General features: G+C 29.0%; 1 protein-coding gene across 1 annotated transcript in view; it reads right to left on the bottom strand.

The window, feature by feature from the left end:
• LOC145284021 (uncharacterized) overlaps nt 1-20,612 on the bottom strand; it is a 70,280-nt gene that overhangs the window by 2,261 nt on the left and 47,407 nt on the right. Inside the window, exons 11-16 of the mRNA XM_080133110.1 lie at nt 16,350-16,421; nt 12,619-12,654; nt 11,436-11,464; nt 7,684-7,737; nt 4,484-4,537; nt 1,051-1,100 (exon numbers count right to left, since the gene is read on the bottom strand). Of these exons, the coding sequence (XP_079989236.1) occupies nt 1,051-1,100; nt 4,484-4,537; nt 7,684-7,737; nt 11,436-11,464; nt 12,619-12,654; nt 16,350-16,421 (295 nt within the window). The remainder of the gene's footprint in view (nt 1-1,050; nt 1,101-4,483; nt 4,538-7,683; nt 7,738-11,435; nt 11,465-12,618; nt 12,655-16,349; nt 16,422-20,612) is intronic.

The following is a 20,612-nucleotide window of genomic DNA, read 5'->3' as shown; positions in this document are numbered from 1 at the left end:
GTGTTATGTATTTCTCTTCTTTTAAAATTGGTCGTAATAAAAACCAAAATTCTCTGCTGGATGTCAGGAATTACTCTGCACAATCCTATCCGTAATAAGGAGATCTGAAGTCACTAGATCATTACACAAATCGAGGGCAAAATGACAGAATAATGGCTCAAATTGTTTGGAAAATGCTGACTGAAATCGCCGCAAAACTCGTTTTTAAATTAAAAGTTGCTAGCACCAATTATGAGTGTTTTTATCTTTTGATGCAGACCTTCTCCATGCGTGAAAGAATCAATAATAGCACATAAACTGAATCCAGTACATACGTCTTGTATTACTGTGTTATTATGGACCCTACAAAGCATAACAACCAAACCTTCAGACCAGCCTGTGCACTTGCTATTGTCTATTCAAGATGAAGTTCAGCAGAATTTTATTTTGCTAAACATACATTTGAAGGAAATTTTACTAAAGAACCACTCAAATCATCTATTACATAAAGCACAAATGTTTAATAGTACGCCCAACTAACACTTGAAAAATACACAGCAATCAACCAAAAGTGGTATTTGTTAAATCAGCATAACCCTAGATGTATAATATTACCCCTTATGCTGACTCGAGTTATGTGTGTGTATGTCCAAAGATAGGATTGAGAAAAGAACTAGGGGTGGGGGAGGGGAAAGAGAGGTAGTACAAATTGTTACACTTTTGCCCGGGCAAAGTCAGAAAGCCCTGCTAGTGGAGAGACTTTTTAGAAGAGTTCTTTTATCTTTTGTTGATCATAATTAATCCTGTCTTGTCCTATTTTCTAATATGGCAAATTTGTTACACAAAGTAATTGAAACATTGAAAATTATATGATTGTCTAATTTACTCTCTCACAAAAAAATAACAATCATTATATATTTTGATTTTAAGAGTATTTTTGCTATGCATCAAAATTATTTCACTGAGAAAGGCAACTAGAAAACAATTATCATGGACACACATTCGGTTGATTTTGTTTAAAAATGACTACTAATTTGGATTGGAACGAGGCTAAATCATTTTTACACTTACCTGTATTGTTTTCTTCTCTTTGTTTGGGAGAATTAGATGATTGGCAGAAGCTATGGAAAAGAAGAAAACATTTTTATAACAAAAATATTAATCATAGTTAATAATATTAACATACTTTTTTCTTTTTTAATCAATGTTCGATCTTTTATGTGTGACATTAAAGCGCGCACGCACGCACGCACACACACACACACACACACACACACACACACACACACACACACACACACACACACACTCATCCACATACAGTACTGTTTCGCTGTTTCACAGCTCATCCAGTGCGGTTAGACAGGCAACTAACTCAAGCCAGGATTGAAACCTGTACGACAGTAAAGGCTCCTAACCACTATGCTATTGGAGGCTGCTGCATAGCTGTACCCAGCCACACGTTACTGTGGTTCAATTTGGGGAAATAATTACATTGAATGAATATCGCAAAAATTTTTATTTTAAGGATAGGCTGTCTGAAAATTTCAATTGAATTGCTAACGAACCGAAATTTATGAATAACGACTGCGAAGCATTTGTTTAAAAAAACTCTGGAAAAACCCCCAAATGTATACAAATAAAAAAGAAAAAATAATAACAGGAAAAATAAAAAATATATGTCTGAAAAAAAAAATTCAAGATTAAATATCAAATGAAGTTCAATATGAAGTTATTTAGACAGATTTACTGTAAGAAAATTATCAAGGAATTATTAGAAGATGATAATTTTAAAGAATCAGTAATAATTCGTTAAAAAAATCTGTAGGAAGCAAAAAATGTTGTAGTGCCCCAAATAAACGGAAATAAACACCTGGAAACTGTAATGAATAAAACTTTTTGGGTAATGATAAAATAATTGTGTAAAAGCGCGCGAACGCCAGAAAAAAATCGGAGGGAGGGGGAAAGTTTGCTTTAAAGCAAATAAATTCGATTGAAAAAAAAATGGATGCTATTTTTGTGTAATCGATAAATATATTTAGACTTAGGTAGGCTTGGAGAGGGAAGATTTAAGAAAAACAAATGAATTTAAATAAAAAAAAGAGATTCTTGGAATTCAAGATGTCGTGAAAGAAACTAAACAATTAAAACGTAATGTTTGATGGGTGAACAGGCTTAAGATAAACAAATGAATTTAAAATTAAAAAATTGGGAAGATAAACAAATGAATTTAAATTTAAAAAATAGGGGATGATTTTTTTTACTTATCGATTAAACAGAAAATGAAATCTTTTAATTCGAGAGTCGTCAAATCGTGGTGTATGAATTGAAACGGAAGTTCAGTTCTACCGGAAGTAAAACTGAGAAGACTCTCACAGACTCGACCTGCGAACAATATTTCTATTTTATTTAATTTTATAATTTGCAATTTTAATCTATTTTAATAACATAAAAACATTTCTCGGCTCTAAGGATAGATTGTCTGAGAATTTCAGTTAAATTGGTAATGTAGAAATATCGTTTTATGAATAACTAACGAACCAAGAATTAGATTTATTGAATAAAATTAAAGCAGTACGACTTGTACGCTCATTTTCTTGGTAACAATTTAACGATAAAAATAAATGACAAAATAGCTTGTACATATCATACAGAATGCTTAACAACCTATCAACCGTTCTATGGTCATTTAAGGTCATGCAGATCTTGTAGGAAGCTATTTTATATATGTTTCCAAATTCTAATATTTTTAGTGCATTGAGTGAGTCGGTTGTCTTATATAGTGCTGCATCTGCTGGAAGGTAGTATACGGTTTGTTGTAGTTTATTGGATTCAGTATTGTTATGTTCTTGATTTGATTGTTCTTATTCTATATTGTGGTTTTGGTGTGTTATTGTGTGCATCAAGTTTAGGAGGTGGGTTTATAAAGTTGGACTTATGATAGTATTTCTTTCGATATGGAATAAAGTCAACCCACTCTAGAAATATATGCTTGGCAGTGAGTTTCTCCTGGCATGCTGTTCATAATGGGGGGTCGGCAAGTGTTTTATACGAATGTGGCCTATGTGAAATCGATTTAGTATAACTTCTTTATTTCTATTAAGACTGTTTTTAGTATGCTATTCTCCAGTGAATTATTTAATATTTTGTAGTTTATTGTTCACACATTGATTCCATTCCTCTTGCTATTTGTTTGTGATCACAATTGTTTTGGGTTCTTAGTGCTTTTGAGGCAACTATAGAGTTTGTGAATATGATAATTTTTTGTGTTTACTTTTAGTGATTAGGTCGAGAAACAAATTAAGAGTAATTTCAGCACTATCTATTTATGCTGCATTTATTAACCTTTTGCTTGGTTTTCCTTCACAGGATATAACAGCACTCCCTACTTTATTTTGACTCTTACAGCCGCTAGTTTATATAGGTAGATAGTTGGGGTGATTACATCTTACGTTTTGGAATTCCACATGAAATATTATTGAGTTTATTTTGTCCTTCTGGTATTTATTCTTTCCAATGATATCCCAACGCAACTTGTTAATGCTATTGATCTAAAGTTTGATGACTTAGTATCATTTTGGTTTGGAGAATTGTGTTTGGCGATTGGAATTATCGAGACGTGTTTCCAGATTTTGGGTACATTTCCAGTCTGACATATTTCATTGTATATCTTAAGTAAATATTTAATTCATACTTTTGATAGGTTCTTCATAAAATCGTATGGAATTTTGTCAGATTCTTCTACTGTATTGTATGCTTTAGTGAGGGATTCTTTTAATTCTGATAAAGTGAAATTTTGCTTTAAAGATATATTGAAGTAACAAAATAGAGAAAAGTGGTGATGTAAACCAGTCTTTCTCGTCAGTTAGATATCAGTAGAGTATCCAATATTCACGAGAGTACTGGCTTTTCGATTAATAAAGAATTTGGGAGATTTCATGAATCGATAAGTAATGATTTCACATAACTAATTTTCTCTGAGAATGAGAGCCATTTTTTGAAACTCCATGGAATAAGGATAATTACAAAAAATTTGTACTGTTTGTCAAATAATAAATTGTTGTAATTTCTATTTTACATAGCTTATACTAAATTTTTTATATACATATATACATTGAAAAAAAAACCAATGAAACAGTAAGGAGTGTACGCTCATTTTCTCTGCAACAATTTAACAATAAAAATAGATCACAAACAGCATGTATATCACACCCAAAATGTCAACCACTTCTGTCCATTGTTTAGCTTAATTGCCATGAACAATATATATATATATATATAAATATATATATATATATATATTATGCTTGCTCAAAATTGCATACTATGCAAGCTCAAATAGTTCATACACTCCAATCTCATCAAAAATGTATTATCTGATATAATTCAAAGTTAGAGACATTATTTAATTCATATATTTATTGATGTTATAATTTATTTCTGTATTGATAAAATGGTAAGTAAAAACTGTATAAAAAAGGTTATGATATAATCAATTACTTACTAAATCTCCCTCATCACGCCACATTTTTCGCTATTTCCTTTTTTGAGACGGACCCTAAAAAACAAGGAAAAGAGGAGAAAAACAAACTGTTCATTTCCAATCTCTGAAGGTCATATGTAATTTTAACTAAGTTTCAAAAACTGATTTTAATATTAGTGGAAATTACTAGAATTAAAACAAGTTTCATTTACATTGGAGAGAGGGTTTATTATTTTAAAATAGATTGTTAATATATATATATATATATATATAATTTAAAGGAGATTAGAATAATAGTCTAAAGAGCTAAGTGTATTTTAATGTAATAGTGAAATTACTAGTTTAATTAAAATACAGGAAATGCTCGTTGTAATTTAGATATATAATAAGCTCGATAGTTAAATGTCCTAGAGCTAATTCAATATTAAGTAATGTGATTTATAATTTAAAAGTTTTAAAATTTTTAAAATTTAAAAATCAAAATTTAATTAAATTAAAAATCAGTTTCATAAGAAGGAACAACAACAAAGTCAATTATCTGTACGATCGTTTCGGAAATCCGTGCTTTTTATTTGTGGTATACATGAAGTCACGTAGAATAATTATACATAGTTTTTTTGGTAAGCACGGTCTCCTCATCAGCAAATTTAGGAGGATTTCTATTGAATTGAAAAGACACCAAAAATAAACCTAGATAATTGACTTTGTTGTTGTTCCTTCTTATGAAACTGATTTTTAATTTTAATTAATTAAATTTTGAATTTTAAATTTTAAAAATTTTAAAACTTTTAAATTATAAATCACATTACTTTATATATATATATATATATATATATATATATATATATATCAGAATATCTATAGGGTTTATTATTTTAAAATAGATTATGTCATCTAATATTCTGTTTGTGAATCTCACACCAGATACACACCTTATTCGTACGTTCGTTTGTTTGTGTGCTTACCTTCGATTATAAACCCTTACAACATTTCCTTTGGAAATTATATTGATAAAAAAATATTATCCATATTATTTTATACCAATTAAACCTTCGACCTACTCGATCGACTCACAACTTCGTGTGTGTGTGTATGTGTATGTGTTTACAAAGTTAACCTATTCGGTAGAAAAACTTACGCACCTTCTTGGGTGTGTGTGTTTACAACGTTACCTCATTTGGTTGAAATATATACACATGAGACTGAGTTTCTTAAAAAAAAACTACTTGATCGATTTCCACAAATGTAAACATCTAATATTTGTTTTTTTTTTCGGGGGGGGGAGTGGTCATCGTGTGGGTGTTCGGTTTACATTAAGTTGAGTTCATTGTAGGTGCCCCACCCAACAAAACAGGTGGCCGTAAAGTGGGCACTCATTTTACATAAAATTATTAAAGGAAAGTGATCCCCTACTTTCTTAAAACTAACATTTCCTCGTATCTTAGGTACTACGCGTTGGCAGTAATTGTAAACATTACTTTCTTTTCAGCGCCACTGAAAACCTAGGAAAGTGGTAAGTTAAATGATTTTTCTCGATGGTTGAAATATACATATATCCACTTTCCACCCTATCTACCCTCCCCCAAATAACACGCCCTGATAAAACACATTTTTTTATATATGGGTAGCAATATTTATCTTGAGGGTTGGAAACTGTTTTCGACCCATTGGGACATATTTAGAGATAGAGACATATATCGTATAGCTGTGTGTTCATAGTGTGGAGTGACGGGGACATGTAATACAAGATGAGAGGGGGGGAGAGAAGAGAGATAGGAGATTTACATTAATAAATTTTACAGTTCCTTATATGTTTCTTCTTAACACAAATTTTAGAGAGGAGGGTTATCAGTTCTTTTATCACATATATTAGAGAGAGGAAGGGACCAGGTAATACACAGTTCTTATAACACAAAAGAAGAGACACATTTCTTAAGATGGAGAGACATATATGTTCATTAATAACGATGAGTGGACACAATGTTCATATAAAGATGTGTTTCACATTACTTTTGGTTGTTAAAGAATGACCAACACGAAGATGCAGTTACAAAATTATGATGATGTTCGTTTATTCATTCGACCGGTCAATGATTGATGACATCCAGAAATTCAAAGTCATTACATGATTACACCTTTATAACCCTTCGCTTCCTAAGGAGGGGACTGCCTTCTGACCACTGTCAGCTCTGTCTCCCGCCTGTCTCTCTCTGACTCTCTGTCCGACTCTGCCTCCCCCTGTCTCACTAAAACTAGCCAACTATATTGAGAATTCATTTCTCAGCTATGACGTCATTTCATGGCCAAAAACGTGCTCGATCGATCCCGTGGCCTGAACATGCATGATCCTCACATGTCTGCAGACAAGAATTCTTCTAACCTATCTCTCGACCTGACTTATTTTTCAGCATATTTTAATTTGCTATTGTTTGTTTTTCTAACTGACCTTGTTTTAATTCTATTTTCATAAAAAGAATTCAACAATCAAAATTTCTTTTTACAATGACATCTCTAAACAATCGAATTCGTTCGGAATCTCCTTTCTGAACCTATTTCCGAACCTAGCTCACCAAGTTCAATTCTCGGTCTATCCTATTTCATTTTAACTTATTTAATGTTTTTCTTACTTACAAGAAAAGGGGACCTTTTCTTGTAACACCTTACCGGATGTTATATTACTTTTGCTGTCTTTAGTTTTTCTTCGTTGGCATTTCCTTTTGCTGAAGACTATTTCATTTTCTTTTATATTATTCACCCATTACCCAGGCTTGAGTTTTAACGTAAATTACATTGGCTACAGAAATTTGTGTTTTTATCACTTTTGCTAGACTGCACACATGCTAACTTTGTATTTTATTTTTTTTTAAATTTGTTTTAACTGGTTTGTTGGGGCCGGGTAGGTAAATTTTTACATTAGTTTTACCTCTGCATTTACACACCCCCTTACTTGCTTTTTTTATATTTCAGGCATGGCCGTCACTGTCCGCACTTGGCCAGAGATTGCAGTGGCCACCAACAACAACTGCAGTTTATTATTTTACCGAGCGGGGATCATGCTTCCACCAGGCAACGTTGGGTAATAGGTCCTGCTAGTTTAATATAACTCAAAGTTTAAGACATTAATAATTCATATATTTATCTCTATCATAATTTATTTTTATTGATGAAATGATAAGTAAAAACTCTCTATAAAAAAGATGATGGTATGATTGATTACTTACTTTGTCTCCCTCATTAGGCCCCGTATTTCACTGTTGCGGTGTCTGTGATGGATCCTAAAAAACGAGGAAAAGAGGATAAAAAACTGTTCACTTGAAGTTTGGCTGTTATTTTACAATAAAAATCGCATATGTTTTTTTTTAATGAATTCAGTCGTTTGCGTAAAAAAAAGTTAAATTTTAAAAACTGTTTTTTTTTCTATAGATGATTCTAAGATGTCGTTTTTTTTTTTTTTTTTAATCTGTTCGATAAAATAGTTCGACAAAATATACAATTTAAAATGAAAAAAATATAGAATTTAAAAATAAAAAAATACAGAATTTAAAAATTAATAAATGTAGAATTTACAATAAAAATATAGAATTTAAAATTAAGATGTAGATCTTAGAAATTAAAAAAAAAAATGGAATTTAAAATTAAGATGTAAAAGTTAAAGATTACAAAAATAGAATTTAAAATTAAAAAAATAGAATTTAAAATTAAAAAGATAGAATTTAAAATTAAAAAACATAGAATTTAAAATTAAAAAATGTAGAAATCAAAAAATATAAAATTAAAAATTAAAATCACATAGAATTTAAAATAAAAAAAAATGTAGGATTAAAATTGTTAAAAACGTAGAATTTAAAATAACTTGGTTTAAAAAAACAATTTTTATATTTGTGGGGATCACTAGAATTGAAACAACAACTTTTGTTTTGCATTGGAGAGGGTTTATTATTTAAAAATTAGATCATCCCTATATATAAAAAAAGAGGTGAAGTTTTTCCCCTCTGGACCAAAATACCGTAGGTTTACAACAACAGATGCCACATACAAATTCATTATGTCTACACTATTAGGAACTATATTATGTAACTATAGAACGGCATTTTTGACACATTAATTTGTTAAAATAAAACCTTATAATTAACTCTAGTAGTGACATCGTCACAACCGCACAGATAGATAATGAAAATAGCTGTTTCTTCCCCACTAAAAAAAGTACTACTTCCATTACCATGCGACACCAGGAAGTTTCTGCATTATGGTAATATATGGGGGTTCACCCTAATTTTCTGGCTCATATACTTATACACACACCATAATATTTCCTTTGCTCCATCTAAAAAAATAATGATTTTTCCCTTATTTTACTGCACTATATAAGGAAAAGTTCGACAATAGAAAAATATATACCGTTGCATATAGATTTATTTATCAATTATAAACAAGGAAATACATTACAGAGTGAAGGGGTTATTTAAGCTTTTTATGCCAGGCATTCTGAAACCTAATGCTTCTCTTAAGAAGAAGAGGGGATTTGCTAGGTAACAAAATAAGGATGTGACATTTTGCAATCGGCGCATGAGGAAATCTTGTTTAGGGGCGAACATTAGAGGGGGTGGGAGAGGCGTCCAGGGCATTATGGAGACGGATGTGGAACTTTGAAATAGGATATACTGGGATTTCAACAGGGGTTGACAGTAGAGACATCAAATCAGTTTAGGGAACTGGTATTTGGCGTAAAAAGTTTTAAACCCTACACCTTGTGATGTATTCCCTTGGTCATAGTAGATAAATAAATCCATATAAAACAGAAAATAATTTTTCTGTTCTGATGCCACACTTAGTTTATTTTGTCCCTGGATTATAAGGTCAAAATAGTTTTGGGGGCATCTGGATCTATCCCACATTAAAAACCGACCTTGTGTCAAAATTTGGTCTTTTTGCGGAGGTAAGGACTATGTTAAAATAATTATGTTATTTTTTTAAAACCCATTCTAAACATAGGGCAGATGGAGTGGGTGAGGCTAATTAAATATTCTGTATTTTCATCTAACAAACTAATGAACACAACTACTGACAAAAAAAATTAAACTCACAAATCATTACCCCCCTAAAAAAAGGAAAAATTTTAGTATCTTACCCATTTCTCCCCTTAAAATTTTATCAAAGTCAAGATAAATTACATTTCTACTTGTTTATTTTGTGCTTTTATTAAACAATGTATTGAACACAAGTATGTTCAATTGAACAATGTATTGAACACAAGTACCTTCATCGAACAATGTATTGAACACATGTATTTTTAATTGAACAATGTATTGAACACAAGTATGTTTAATTGAACAATGTATTAAACACAAGTATTTTTAATTGAACAATGTATTGGACACAAGTATGTTTAATTGAACAATGTATTGAACACAAGTATGTTTAATTGAACAATGTATTGAAGACAAGTATTTTTAATTGAACAATGTATTAAACACAAGTATCTTTAATTGAACAATGTATTGAACACAAGTATTTTTAATTGAACAATGTATGTAACACAAGTATGTTTAATTGAACAATGTATTGAACATAAGTATGTTTAATTGAGCAATATATTGAACACAAGTATGTTTACTTGAGCAATGTATTGAGCACAAGTATGTTTAATTGAACAATGTATTGAACACAAGTATTTTTAATTGAACAATATATTGAACCCAAGTATGTTTAATTGAACAATGTATTGAACACAAGTATTTTAATTGAACAATGTATTGAACACAAGTATTTTTAATTGAACAATGTATTGAACACAAGTATGTTTAATTGAACAATGTATTGAACACAAGTATGTTTAATTGAACAATGTATTGAACACAAGTATGTTTAATTGAACAATGTATTGAACACAAGTATTTTTAATTGAACAATGTATTGAACACAAGTATGTTTAATTGAACAATGTATTGAACACAAGTATGTTTAATTGAACAATGTATTGAACACAAGTATGTTTAATTGAACAATGTATTGAACACAAGTATGTTTAATTGAACAATGTATTGAACACAAGTATGTTTAATTGAACAATGTATTGAACACAAGTATGTTTAATTGAACAATGTATTGAACACAAGCATGTTTAATTGATCAGAGAAAAGAGAATTTGGTCATTTACAACTTTCGATGTGTTACCATCATAGATCGTAGTGTTGTCAGCCAAATGATCTTAGAATGTGATTTGAGAGATCATTGATGTAGATCAGGAAAAGATTGGGTAAAGGATGGACCCCTGAGGGACTCCAGCATTAATACTGTGAGCTTCTGATTTCTGCCCATCAACCACTACTCTTATGAACCAATCAGAGAGAAATGATTTATTAATTGAAAAGACGTATTCAGCTATACCGTAGCTGGAGAGCTTGTGGAGTAGACTTTTATGCCATACCCTATCAAAAGCCTCCATAGAGAGATTTATTAATCCTATGAGATATAACTGTAAGCACACGTGATGTAGATCTAGCAGAACAAAAACCATATTGCATGTCACAAAGAAGCTTATTTTTACTGAGGTGGTTAAGTAGATCTATATTTAACACAGATTCCAGATACTTACTCATGACGCACAGAAGTCTTTTGGGCGGTACTGAGAGGGAGATGAGCGATCACCTGAATTCTTAAATACAAATGAGATTTCCAGAGTGTTGGGAAGCAATTCTCAATGATAATGCTTAAACAGCTTTGTAAGTATGGGAGCTTGTTCTGGTCGAAGTTTTTAGCATTATAATTGGAATGCAATCAGGACCAGTTGCTCTACTGGAATCAAGGTTTTTGATTAGCTTGACAACATCACGCACATAGTTTGCTAAAAACTGCATACCATGCATGCACAAATTGCTGAAGTGCAATGATCTCTATTTTTATTTATTTTCATTGATAAGAGGTAGATTTAAAACTCTGCAAGGAAAAAGTGATTATATGATAAATTACTTACGGGGTTTCCCATGTTTCACTAGATCGTTCCTAAAAAACATAAAGAAGAGAGTAAAAAACTTTTCATTGTCAATCTTAGTAATTTCGCTTTGTTTCAAATACATTTTATTATTAGAGGAAATTAATAGATTTTAAACTATAAGTTTTATTTGCATCGGAGAGGGATTATTTTAAAATTACATTGTCTTATAATCTAATAGTTTTATTTGAAAGGTGCATTTTATTATGTTGAACTTTCATTAGCTTTCATTAGAACTTAATGCCTTTACATTATTATTAGTGGATGTTATTAAAATTGAAACTATAGATTGTAATTGAATTCAAGGGAGTTTATCATTTGAAAATTAGAGTATATTTTATAATCAAATATTTTATTCTAAGTGTATATGTGTGTATTAGAAAAATAAAATCAGTAAGAAATGTACACTTATTTTCTCTGTAACAATTTAACAAGAAAATAAATGACAAAGTAGCTTGTACATAACATCCAATATGCATGCCATTTGTGTCTATTGTCCAGTAATTGCAGATTAAAATTTGATGGAAATGGGATTAATATTCGACGTTGTCAATTATCAGAAATTTATTTTAAGTTAAACATTTTCTTTTAAATCTAATGCTCTCGTAAATGAATCTTTGAATTTCTGTTATTTGTTTCCAAATAAGGAATTTATTATTAGTGAAAAATATCAGAATTTAAACCAAACTGCACATCATATTAGGATTACTCACGGGCATGAGACGCAGAAGCCTTTGCATAGCTTTATAACTATGAAAATAGTTTCATAACTTGTTAAAGTCTATCAAAAACTGCATAATATGCACAAATTGTTGATATGCACTAATCTCTTTAAAAATATATTCTTTAATAAAACTCAAACTAATAGACATTATTTAATGTCTATATTTATGTTTATTATAATTTACTTTTATTGATAAAAGATTAAGAAAAAACTCTATATGAAAAAAGGTGATGATTAGGGCTGTGGCGACAAAATATTCTTTTCATTCTTTTGACTCTCAGGTATATATACGACACAGTAAGACACAGTCAATCAATCGAGTACAACATCAGTCTATATAAAAACATATAAGATATTAACGTATATATACTCAAGATTCAAATCAATGAAAAGAATATGCTGTTGTCACAGACCTAGTGATGATATAATCAATTTACTTACAGAACTTTCTTCTTCATCATCAATGCTTGAGGGTTCCTAAGAAAGGATTAAAAGAGGGAAAAAATTTTCATTACAAATCTTTAAAGTTCAGCTATTTTTCTGTAAATTTGTTACAAACGACAGATTTTTTATTAGTGGAAATTACCAGAACATGAACAGTTTTTTCTGCATTGGAGAGGGTTTATCATTGTAAAATTAGATAATATTATATATATATATATATATATATATATATATATATATATATATATATATAGCCAGTAGAGTTTAGTTTCCTAGAAGTACATCCAATGAAACAACATGTGTCTACCAAAGAGTGCTCAATGAGTGAACAGAGCAGGTATATTAAATTTGTTTCAAACGACAGATTTTTTTTATTAGTGGAAATTACCAGAAGATGAACAGTTTTTTCTGCATTGGAGAGGGTTTATCATTGTAAAATTAGATAATATATTATATATATATATATATATATATATATATATATATATATATATATATATATATATATATAGCCAGTAGAGTTTAGTTTCCTAGAAGTACATCCAATGAAACAACATGTGTCTACCAAAGAGTGCTCAATGAGTGAACAGAGCAGGTATATTAAATTTGTTTCAAACGACAGATTTTTTTTATTAGTGGAAATTACCAGAAAATGAACAGTTTTTTCTGCATTGGAGAGGGTTTATCATTGTAAAATTAGATAATATTATATATATATATATATATATATATATATATATATATAGCCAGTAGAGTTTAGTTTCCTAGAAGTACATCCAATGAAACAACATGTGTCTACCAAAGAGTGCTCAATGAGTGAACAGAGCAGGTATATTAAATTTATTTATACAAATATTAATGGCTACATATATGCATACATTTTTCTGTAATCACCCGCGTTGGGGGATTACGTCTTCAGGCCAAGAATTACCGTCGAAAACTGATATTTCAATCAAAAAACATTTTCCTATTTCGTTTGTAAAGTTAGAATGTAACCTGAGTGGGAGTCATAACTCGGTGAGAGGACAAGTGAGGTCTTTGAAGATAATAAACATCTTCTTTTTCATTTCCCTTTCTCTCTATCTATCCCATCTTTTGGTTTTTATGGCATAAGGTACTTGAGAATTTAGTATTTTTGTCTTACAGTCTGTAAATTAAAAACATTTGCTATGGTCACTGAGTACTGACCGGTGTTTTTCAATCAACACCAATCCACACACATACAGGCACACACACACACACACACACAAACACACACATATGTGTATATATACACACACATATATATATATATATAATTGGTTTATCATTGTAAAAATATATAATATCATATATATATAATATAATGAGTTTATATATATGTATATATAAAAATAATACGTAAATTGAAAAAAATGAAAAGAACGTCACTAAACAGAAGCTCTCCGTGCTTTCAACAATATATGTTTTTAGCAAGGTCCGTTCCGCACGGTGGATACTCAGATAGCATGTGTTATTTGCCTTTAGATGTCAACCGGTTTTATGCTCTTTGCTCTTTGAGTGAATCAATTTATATGTAAATTAGCTCTACTCTCGCTCAGTCTCGCAGGGAAAACTCTTCTCTGCTACCAAGAATGATTCTGGAAATATCACACCATTTGACATACTCTGTAGCAGAAGGTGATCGTAGAATGATGAGTGCGAGTGAGTCTGCGTTGTGGAGATATTTGTCGAGATTAATGTTGTGTTGTAGTTCAAATCAGTTACGCAAGAGCTTGCAAGCGGGTCTACAGTGACAAACGAGTCTGTACCGATGTCGATGTGCGTCGTTCGTGTTGATCAAGTTCCCTATGTGTTGGTTGAATTTACGAACGCCCAGTCGTCAAATTTTTCAATGTGCGTGTTGTAGCTAACTCGTTTTAAAATGGTGACTTCTTCCATAACATCCAGTCGTCGAGTTTTTTTTTTTTTGTTGTTGTGCATATGTTACAGTTTAACTCGTTGGTGCGACTTTCTTCCATCGTCGTTGTTATTGATGTCCGTGGACTTTATGTGCTTGACAAATATTCGTGAGGGTCCGGGTTTGTTGAATCAGTTGTCGGAGAATGTTTGAAAGGCCTTGCAAGGGTTGTTGATTGGGTTTTGATGAGAATTTCAATATTTTCTATGCCATGGCTGCTAGTTGTTCGGCAGCTTTTATTTCCAAGTTCAGGGCCAATATTGCCTGGACTTTGGGAGACAAACAAAAAATTTTTTTTTTTTAAATAATTGCTGAGTCTCTGGCCGAGGAGCCTGAGAGTTCCTTTAAGTGCCTCAGAAACTCAGTTGGATGCCTGTCACCCAAGTGTTCATTTTGCATTAGTGTTCGGAATTTTCTCTCCTCTGAAGCAGTGTTTTGTTTTAGCACCTCTGTTTTTAAGTTTTCGTATGTCACTCCTGAAGATGGGTTGAGTTATTATAGCCCAAACTATTTTAGCTAATGGTACCGATATGCCACAACCCAAAATGCATAGCTGATTATGTGGGGGGGGGGGGGTAGTGAATTTAAAAAAAAGGCGTCCACTTGTGCAAACCATAATTTTGCATCTTCAGACTCATTTTTTTTTTGCAGTGAAAAAAAAAACAAAAAAAAAAAAACAAACAGACCAAATGAACAAAAGAAAAATTTATGGACTAGCTGTCCAAGAGAAATTTGTACACAAAGAAAAAAGTTTATTTTTTTTCAAAATATAAAATGTCATAAATAATAAATAATACTAAAAGGAAAAATCGTCTTTTTTGGTGTGTGTGTGTGTGTGTGTGTGTGTGTGTGTGTGTGTGTGTGTGTATAAAAATAAAAGGAAACTTTCAGATGTTCAAAACTTTATTTGAATAAATAATAAAGTTTCAACAGCCTAACACAAGAGGACAAAAATTCTTTTGTTCGTTTGTAGTACTAGTTTGTAGTAATTTTTTAATTTAAGGAAAAAAATGTTACCAAAACTAAAGCGAAATATTTAGTGTAGTTTAAGTTAAAACTTACAACAAATAATCTGTTTGTCTGAAGCAAATTTTTGTTTGTTTGAGCCAGTTGCTCTTTTGTAATTCCAATAGGATGTTTAAATCGATGTTAGATCAAATTGTGTTTTTTATTTTGTACACGAATAATATGTTCGTCGAAGAAGAGGGTAACTATTATATTTCCGGTAAAGTAAACGTCGCGGTGGATACTCAGTGTTGTTTTCCTTTTAGACGTCAACTGGTTTTATGCTCTTTGCCCTTTGTGCGAGTCGATTTATATGTAAATTAGCTTAACTCTTGCTCGGTCTCGCAGGGAGATCTTTTCTCTGCTACATGTTGAAATGAAAACTTGCTGTCTAAATATACACAATATATAATTTTATTTACAATTTCTCCTTTTCTCTTTTAGTAAAGAAACAGGAATTTCTAGGGTGGACTGGCACACGAAGGCTGAATACAGCTGGTAGATGAAAGGCAAAAAAATTACGAACATATTTAATTTTTTTTCACAATGTTGCCCAGGAGGTCAGGCAAAGGGGCAAATTAGGTTCAGTAGCCAAGGTCTGGTATGGTTAAAGTCGTTTCCCTAACCCATGGATTTTCAATAACTGACTCATCTCATCAGAGGAAAAGTTGTTAGCAAAAAAGATATGGGTAATTATGATTTTTGCTTGAAAATATGCAAAAGGGAGCTTAAAAGTTGTTCACTTAACATGTAAATGTAATTTTGAAAATGTATAATTACTTACAGGATTACTTTCCAAACAAATTTTTTTACTTATTTGTTCATCCTTCTCATTTATTCTTTTTCTTTTTTTTACCTGGCGAACATAGAAATGAAAAAAAAAAGTTTGTTTTAGATTTTTAATAGATATTGTCTTGAAAATATTTGGCCCTATTTTTACTTTTCTCCCAAAAAACTGGAAGAAAGAAAACCTTTGGAACAAAACTATATTTCATGAGTCATACTTCAGTGTACTGAAAACTCTTCATTTTAAAAGCCAATCAGTTTTTCTATGTACGTGTCCAGTAATAGCGGATTGAAATTTGATAGAGAAAGAATGAATATTCGATTTAAAATTGGTGCATGAATGTTTCCAGGTGATGGCCACTAACGCAAGTAAAAAAAGAGGTTTAAGAAAACTTTTCATTACCAATCTTTAAACATCTGCTGATCTTTTAACTTGGTTTCAAAACAATTTTTTTTTTATTAAATTATTATAATTTAAACAAGTTTTATTTGCATTAAGTACATTTATTAAAAAAACTTAATGTTCTTATATTATTAGTAGTAGATATTATTAGAAATAAAACTACAGGTTCTATTTGTATTCAAGAGAATTTATCATTTTTAATTAGTGAAAGGAGCAACACTCCACTGCCTAGCTGAGCGCTAGTCAGTTATACCCGTATTCCTACCTTTGTACCTGTGATGTTAATACACTTCGTTTGTTAAACCAACCTCGACTTGATTTTCTTCTTTTACTGTTGTGTTACGACATAGCAATTCTTAGTATATACTAAAAATAAAAGCAGTAAGATGTGTATGCTTTTTTCTTGATAAGAATTTAACAATAGACAAAAATAACTCAACATTTGTGTCTACTGTCAAGTAATGGCAGTATTAATATTTATATATATTATAATATATATATTAATATTTACATATATTATAATATATATATATTTATATATACATATTATAATATATATATTTATATATATATTTATATATACATAAATATATATATATTTATATATATAATTATATATATATTATTTATATATACTGATATATGTATGTATTTATTTATTTATATATATATTTATTTACACATATATGTATTTATATATATACTTATTAATATATATTTATATATGTATATACTTATTTACATATATATTTACTTATATATATATATTTATATTAATATATATTTGTGTCTACTGTCAAGTAATGGCAGTATAAATATTTATATATATTATAATATATATATATATATATTAATATTTACATATATTATAATATATATATATTTATATATACATATTATAATATATATATTTATATATATTTATATATACATAAATATATATATACATATTTATATATATAATTATATATATATATTATTAATATATACTGATATATGTATATATTTATTTATTTATATATATATTTATTTACACATATATGTATTTATATATATATACTTATTAATATATATTTATATATGTATATATTTATTCACATATATATTTACTTATATATATATTTATATTAATATATATTTTATGTATATTTACTTATATATACATATGTGTTTATTTATATATATATATATATATTTATATATATATCTATACATATATATTTCTGTGGAAATATATTTTATTATAATATTTATCAATCATTATTTACGCTCAATGTAATTACACAGCAATATAGATAATAAATGACAAAAAGCAATATTCCAAAATTCATGATGTTGACCATCTTATAATTTATTTGAATAAGTCAACTGAATTAAAGGAATAAATTATAAGATGGTCAACATCATGAATTTTAAGAATATTACTTTTTGTTATTTATTCTCTCTATATATTTATGTATATTTATTTATATACATATATATTTATATATATATATATTTATATATATATATATATTGATATATATATATTTATATATATATTTATATATATATGTATGCATATATATTTATATATACATATTTATATATATGTATATATATTTATTTATATATATATTTATATATATATTTATATATATTATTTATATATATATTTATTTATACATATATATTTATATATATATATATATATTTATATATATATATTGATATATATATATATATTTATATATATATTTATATATATATATGTATATATATTTATATATACATATTTATATATATGTATATGTATTTATTTATATATATTTATATATATATTTATATATATTATTTATATATATATTTATTTATATATATGTACATATATATATTTATATATTATTAATATATATTCATTTATATATATTTATCAATATTTATATATATATTTTTATATATTTTTATATTTATAGTTATTTATATATATTTATTTATATATATTTTTTTAAATTTATGTTTATTTATTTTTATATATATATTTATTTATATATTTATTAATTATATATATTTATTAATTATATATTTACTTATTTTTTATTTAATTATATATTTATTTTACTTAAATGTATGTGCTATGGCTCGAAAGTCGCTGTGTGTATTGATAATAATGACAATATTTATAAAATATTAATAATATTAATAATAATAATTATAATAATAGCATAAATAATAGCATTTATATTTACACCATAGACCAATATTAGCTTTTACATAAAAAACATGTGCATAAGGGTACAGATATACATATGCATGCACAATTAACACCCATTAATACGCATACATACCAATACACAGTCATATTCAACGACCATATTTATATAATATATGCACCCCCTATACATATAATGCATATATAAATAATCATATGCATAAACAGAAATGCACGCATGCACACACATACACGCACATATATCCATGCACATGTATAAGCATAAAATGACATGTACGGATCCAGGCATGCACATGTGCACCCATACGCATACATACATGCATGCACACATACCCATATGCGCACATGTACGCACATACCATATATACACATAAGCACATACACACACACACACACATATATATATATACACACATAAAATATACAAATACACATACATACATATACAAATATATAAGCATAAAACAAAATATAAGAGTATGTAAGGCAGCACAGAGATGTGCACATCAACATAATTATGCATTACATGGACAGGAATGTACATACACATACATATAAACATGTACATATAAACAATATACAACCATATATATACAGATATATGTATACACATACCTACATATATAGGCGCATACGCACATACTTATATAATCAAACACAAATATCAATTACTATTTAAAGACATGTATAAAATAATGTGAGTGAATAAGTAAGGATATGAAGTTAACGATGTAAACATAGATGTAAACATATAAACATAGGAAACTGTTGTATATATATAGAAAAATGGTGCAAATAGAAGGTTAGGTATAACGAAAATAATAATAATAATAATAATAATAATAATAATAATAATAATAATAATGAAGATAAATAAAGTAATAATAAGATTAACAAGAGAATAATGCATGTATTAGCTATAAAACGAAAAGATGTAATATACATATTGAAATCAATATAGAACAAGAACAGGTTAATACATACATATAAGCACATATGTATGAGTAGGTGATTGTATTATTTAATTATTTTTTAACGTTTTTGTAGAATTTAAGTTGGCCAAGGTCTGTGTTAAGACGTGTCTTATGAGTGTTTAGTCGGATGATCCATTGTATTTTTTTTGTTTTCGTATTTTTGTTGATGGGAAATTTGAGTCTATTAGAAGGCATCTATAGTGTGTCCAGGTAAATTGAAGTGGTTTGCTAGTGGGGTGGGGGATTTTTGTCTGATTGTCGTCTTATGATTGTTTAGGCGGATTCGAAAACGTGTCAGAGTTTCGCCAATATACCCTCCATTGTTGCAAATGGAGCAGTATATGTAATATATCACATTAGAACTGTCACATGTTAGACGCGGCGGTTTTATGTGAGTGTTACATTCACGTATATTGAATAGTGGTGTGGTATTTAGGTGTATGCATATAAGGCATCACGGTTTATTGCATCTATAATTGCCATTTTGTTGTGTGTCCTGTGTGTGTTTGCAAGTGAGTATGGTTGAGAGATTGGGTGGTTGTTTGATAGCATTGGTGGAAGGTGAAATATAGACTTAATAGTGTGGTTATTTTTTAGGTTGTTGTAAGATTTTTTTAGGTGCGTTGTAATTTTATGCATGTGTTGGCTGTGGTTGAAAACCATTGGGATGCG

The sequence above is a fragment of the Euprymna scolopes genome, chromosome 8 (assembly GCF_053919585.1).
Source record: "Euprymna scolopes isolate OS-2025 chromosome 8, ASM5391958v1, whole genome shotgun sequence".
NCBI lineage: Eukaryota > Metazoa > Mollusca > Cephalopoda > Sepiida > Sepiolidae > Euprymna > Euprymna scolopes.
This window is presented reverse-complemented; position numbering and strand designations above follow the sequence as displayed.